This window comes from Salmo salar, chromosome 12 (assembly GCF_965601325.2).
Source record: "Salmo salar chromosome 12, fSalSal1, whole genome shotgun sequence".
NCBI classification, from domain to species: domain Eukaryota; kingdom Metazoa; phylum Chordata; class Actinopteri; order Salmoniformes; family Salmonidae; genus Salmo; species Salmo salar.
Genome location: NC_138302.1, coordinates 61,434,312 through 61,440,155, shown reverse-complemented (window position 1 = coordinate 61,440,155; position 5,844 = coordinate 61,434,312). Strand labels below are relative to the sequence as shown.

Genomic DNA, 5,844 nt, shown 5'->3' with positions numbered 1-5,844 from the left:
ACTATGGGAGGCCGCAGAGTGAAGGAAAAGCAGCCAACAAGTGCTCAGCATATGTGGGAACTCCTTCAAAACTGTTGGAAAAGCATTCCATGTGAAGCTGGTTGAGAGAATGCCAAGAGTGTGCAGAGCTGTCATCAAGGCAAAGGGTGGCTACTTTGAAGAATCTCAAATATAAAATAAAGTATTTTGTTATTTCATAGTTTTGATGTCTTCACTATTATTCTACAATGTATAAAATAGTAAAATTTAAGAAAAATCCTTGAATGAGTAGGTGTGTCCAAACTTTTGACTGGTACTGTATATTTATCCTTTTTGAATTCAGGCTGTAACACAACAAAATGTGGAATAAGTAAAGGGGTACGAATACTTTCTGAAGTCACCGTATATCTCTGAAAAATCTTGGGTCACTACATTTGAGATATAACCTGAGTGGATCCTCATGCTTTTAGAGTACATTGAACTGAAATTTGTTTGTAAGAGTCCAACAGATTCATCATGACTACCTTCCGGGTTCTGGCACCATTGTGCACCTGTCTGCTTTGACTGGATTGTAATTGGCTACCCCGATCCTGTCACTCTGGGGAAAATGACCTGGAAAGACCATGTCAGAGGGGTGCAGTGGGGACACAAAGACACCCTGCAGCCGCTGGCTGAATAATAGATGAATGTGAAGAACGGTGACTGTAGAGAGGTGAACCTTGGTTGAGATCTAAGCAGGGGCCATTGAGTGACAGGCCATTGGGTGAGAGACCATTGGGTGACAGACAACGCCAGTGAGCTGTGAGAGTTGAAGGAAGGCTGCTCAGATTTCAGAGAGAGAGAGAGAGAAAGAGAGAGAGAGAAGTGCTTTGGTTCCTCCTGGCTTGGGTGCTGCTCATCTCACAACTGCCACATACAGTATAAGGGAGGTTGAGGCACCAACTCTACAATGTGCTTGCAGTAGAAAGTTGAAAGGATTCAAAGGATTCAACACATGACCGCGTGTTAGATTTTTTTTTACTGAATATCTAACCCAACACATTAGCCTACAGAGGCAGGATCTTACTTTCATCAGTGGTGTAAAGTACTTAAGTAAAACTACTTTCAAGTACTACTTAAGTTGTGTTTTGGGGTATCTGTACTTTACTATTTGATTTTGGACAACTTTTACTTTTACTTCACTACAATCCTGAAGAAAATAATGTAATTTTTACTCCATACATTTTCCCTGACATCCAAAAGTAGTCATTTAATTTAGAATGCTTAGCAGGACAGGTCAAATCATCCAATTCACGCACTTCTCAAGAGAACATCCCTGGTCATCCCTACTGCCTCTGATCTGACAGACTCACTAAACACAAAGTCATTTTCTATTAAGGTATCTTCAATTCTACTCAAGTATGACAATTAGGTACTTTTTCCACCACTGAATTTGATCACCATGTTGCAGGATAACTTTCCTGCAATGCAGGACATTTTAAACTTGTAGTGTATTTGAGGTTTAAAAAATGGTCATTTCCACTGAGATTTCATACTTGATTTTCAACCCCTACAAAAATGTCCATGAATTATAATCCACATAATAATTCACATTTCCTGTTGCTGCAGGATTATTTTCATGCTGCAGCAAACTGGCTCAAATTAAGATCCTACATTTGTATTGCTCCTTTCCAACTATTGTCCTGTTGCAAATGATCTCAGCATTGAGTGCAGTTAAAAGGATTGTTCATGACAGAGACATACTACAACAGTATATCTTGAAGATAAATGAAAAGAGGGCAAACTAGAGAGGGAGGTAGAGGGATAGAGGTAATGGAAAGAAATAATGCAAGGGAGGAGTAAGCAGATGACAGAGAGAGGGAGGATTCAGCTTGGGTTGGAAAGGTTGAGATTCAGATAGCTCTTTGTAGGAGAGGTACTGTATTGCAACTGGGGCTCCCGGGGAGATCATGTCTCTCCAGCTCCAAATCAGCACATACACAGAGGAGTTCAGCTCACCTGGACGAGGGAAACCAACTCGACCAAGACCAACCTCAGCCCACCGCAGAAATAACCCCCACCCCAGACCGGTAAGAACCAGGACATATAGTAATATACTGGTAACAGCCGGGACAAACCACATAGACAGGTTAAGAGTAATGTAGTGGAGTTGAAGTGGATGCTAATTGCAGTATTAGTGATATTACTCCGACATAACAGAAATATCAACTTGCAGTTGTTGACATAAGCATTAAAAGTTGATGTACCGGTATATTTCACTATATTTTGTGTAATATCTTCTACTTATGAATGCATTCTGTTTATATTATGAATGTTGTGTTATGAAGTCCTTGTGCAGGTTCCCTTCAAATACTCTGATACCCATATTTAATTGCAACTGTCTACATTCTACACACATCTGCCTGGTTAACACTGAGAATGGCACATGCTCGATGTCTGAATTGTATCAGTAGTTTTCTAATTGATTGGATGATGTTTCAGATGACCACAAATCCCCCTGTGGGTTTGCTACTTTTTCCTCTTGCCTCCTTTGTCCCCTATACACTTCCTCTCTTCATTAACCCGGAATGAGGCCTAAATCCTCTTACGCTAATTGGAGGGCCATTGTTTACATACATCTCTACAGGGTGAAAGCTGCATGTCATCTATTATTCAATGCTTCCCTCTCTCCCCTGTTGAGATGGCATGTAAATAGAATCACGAGGAAGCTTTACCTTTCCTACCCATAACATAATGCTTAATGATTGTGTGTATACAGTAACACATAGATACTAGATAGAGTACCGGATGTGTTTTTGGCCCGGGACAGTAGAGACACACAGAACATACACAAAAAGCAAGTGTAACAATTTTCTGTAATGCTTTATTACTTGTTATAGGCATGTATGAGCCTTTAGAATGTCTTATTTAGCCAGAATCATTATGACAGAGAAAAGGAGGGCATGCATGCTTTTGACAAGTCTTACAATGCACTATAACTACATTATTATGCATTATACCTGCAGGCTTCAAGTAAAGTGTTACCAAATCCTCTTCTTACACTACTATTCCCATAATTATCCAGAATGCGTCACCTGAGCCAACTATCCATCTATCTTCAGTGCTCAGAGTCGAGGGACGGGTGTCTTATTTCCTCTCTTTCCCCATCTACCCATACAGGACTTCCTGTTGCCCTGGAAACTGCAGACGAGCCACAGGGCCTCCCGGTCAGTGTTCCAGGGTGCTACTGCTCCTGTAAACAACGGCCGTCCACTTTTCCCTCCTGTCCGGCACTTGTCTTTTCAGCATAACCCAGGTATGACACTCTGTGCTCCATTCTAATCATTGACTTATCATCTCATCTCCCCCTTGTTGTTTGTGTGTGTGTGTGTGTGTGTGTGTGTGTGTGTGTGTGTGTGTGTGTGTGTGTGTGTGTGTGTGTGTGTGTGTGTGTGGCACGTGTGTACATAGTGGTACATTTGTTTTGCATGATCTTATGTGGCTCTTCTTCTACAAGATGGCAAACGTGCATGCTCTCTCAGTGCTGTGGACATAGAGCCGCCACGCATGCCACCCCTCAGCCCATCCAGAACAACACAGCACATGCTGCCACTTGCAGACTGGCTACACAAACCACACATGACTGACCCCTCCATCAGAGACATGCAACTCCAACCACTCCTAAAAAACATACAAAGGTAAAGTATGAGGTCTTCACTCCTTATGTCTTTTAGTTTTTTTATCCAAATCAGTCACCCAGTGCATGTATTATTAGAATGATGCAGTGTATACTGCCACAGACCTGAAATATGTTGCTCTGATTGAAATTGAAATCAAGATTGTGATCTCTCTGTTCTTTTCTGGGATTTATTCCAATGGAGATTATTATAATACTTGCGATTAATATGACTTGATGTTGATTACAGCAACATGGATTCCTCCAAGTTATTACAACAGAGGCCAGCTTGCTACCTGACTGATGTCCAGTGTTACCGGGGTGACCATCCACACTCATCACAGGGACTGAGGTGAGAGTGACCTTTGAACCCTGACCTCCTGAGGCAAGTTCAAGCTCATTTCAACTTTTTACACATGTAAAAAAAGATGGACAAATTACAAATGTCAACATATGAGCCCCATAGAAAAACCATAGTCTCAATCCATTTTTGACGGATACAAAATATCTGTTTAGCTGTTACCCATTTGAATACCATACTGTAAACACTTAACTCATTTGAAAGGGCATATCCAATTTATATACATTAGTTTGTTGGGAAATTCAAATTCAAATTCATTGTTTCTGACAGGAGAAACTCAGGCATTGAACATCAGAATGGACTTCAAAATGGCAGCCTCCCAGGCGTTAGGCACCTCCTACCACAGGCTCACTACCGGAAGTCTCGCTCCAATACTACACTGGATTCATGGTACAGTACATGCTCTTACATCTCAGTACATGTTCTCAGTTACACATTGTTTTGAATAGCCCACTACAGACTATATAAAGATATTGAACTATCCACAGTTTCAAGTGTGAAGTGCAACACACAATACTGTAGCCAAATTTACAGTCGGGTTATATAGTGAATGTAGTTCCATGCCATCAGTGGTGTAAACTAAAAAATACTTGAAAGTACTACTTAGGTAGTTTTTTGGGGGGTATCTGTACTTTACTATTTATATTTTTGACAACTTTTACTTTTACTTTACTACATTCCTAAAGAAAATAATGTACTTTTCACTCCATACGTTTTCCCTGACACCCACAAGTATTTGGTACATTTTGAAAGCTTAGCAGGACAGGAAAATTGTTAGATTCACGCCCTTATCAAAATAACATCCCTGGTCATCCCTACTGCCTTTGATCTAGCGGAATCACTAAACACACATGCTTAACTTGTGTCCCTGGCTATCGATAAATAAATAAAAACAAGATAATGGTGCAGTTCGGCTTGCATAATATAAGGAATTTGTAATTGTTTATACTTTTACTTTTGATACTTAAGTATATTTAAAACCTAATACTTTTAGACTATTACTCAAGTAGTATTTTACTAGGTGACTTTCACTTGAGTAATTTTCTATTAAGGTATCTTTACTTTTACTCAAGCATGACATTTGGGTGCTTTTTCCACCACTGCATGCCATTGCAGCTACAGTCGACACATATTATATCAAATGTAAAGTTTGTTTTTATGTTACAGTGGTGGATACAGCTGTTTCAACGTGGTGAAACCTTACCAGGCTGGATACTACATCATTCATCCAGAATTTGTGTCTGAGTGCCTATGCTGAAAGTTTAACCACATGTTCAATAAACTGTACTGGATTTATCAGAGATCTTCTGCAGTGTTTTGATCTTGACAGCTGATTAATTTAATGCATTATTTATAACTCATTTATAATGTAAAGTAACAATGTAAAGTAATATTACCTGAAATTCAAGTTTTAAAATGGAAATAAAGGAAGCATATATCAACACTGTCAGCTTGTAACTTTTTTGCAGCTTAGTCTGATTTCGCTGTGCTGTTCTACCACCAAGTGGAAAACTGATAGTATTGCATGAGTGAGTTCATACCAAGAGAATACAGACGGGTTTTAGCTATTGTTCTCTTTCTTGTGTCTGGTCTTCACAAGAGAAGGTCACGGTTGTTTTATACGGGTATCTTTCATTTATTTGGTGTGGACTCCGGCCAAACAGTAGGCTGCGTGGATAAACTGTGAATTCGTAAACCTCTGTCGGAACAATTGTTCCTTCATGATCTAGCCAGGTCATTACATTGGTGTCAGAAGTAAAAACGCTTGAGGGAGACCGCTAGAATGATGGCGGCTGAAGCGGGCATGAGTGCTTCGTCGACTGTGCTTCGCGTGGATTCTGATGGACGG

General features: G+C 40.1%; 1 protein-coding gene across 1 annotated transcript; it reads left to right on the top strand.

The window, feature by feature from the left end:
- The first annotated feature begins 1,865 nt into the window (after positions 1-1,865).
- Positions 1,866-5,422, top strand: LOC106565506 (uncharacterized). The gene is made up of 6 exons (XM_014132724.3): positions 1,866-2,048; positions 3,139-3,274; positions 3,476-3,656; positions 3,885-3,986; positions 4,266-4,385; positions 5,163-5,422. The coding sequence occupies exons 1-6, from the start codon at positions 1,929-1,931 to the stop codon at positions 5,251-5,253; spliced, it is 750 nt and encodes a 249-aa protein (XP_013988199.2). The 5' UTR covers positions 1,866-1,928; the 3' UTR covers positions 5,254-5,422.
- The last annotated feature ends 422 nt before the right edge of the window (positions 5,423-5,844 follow it).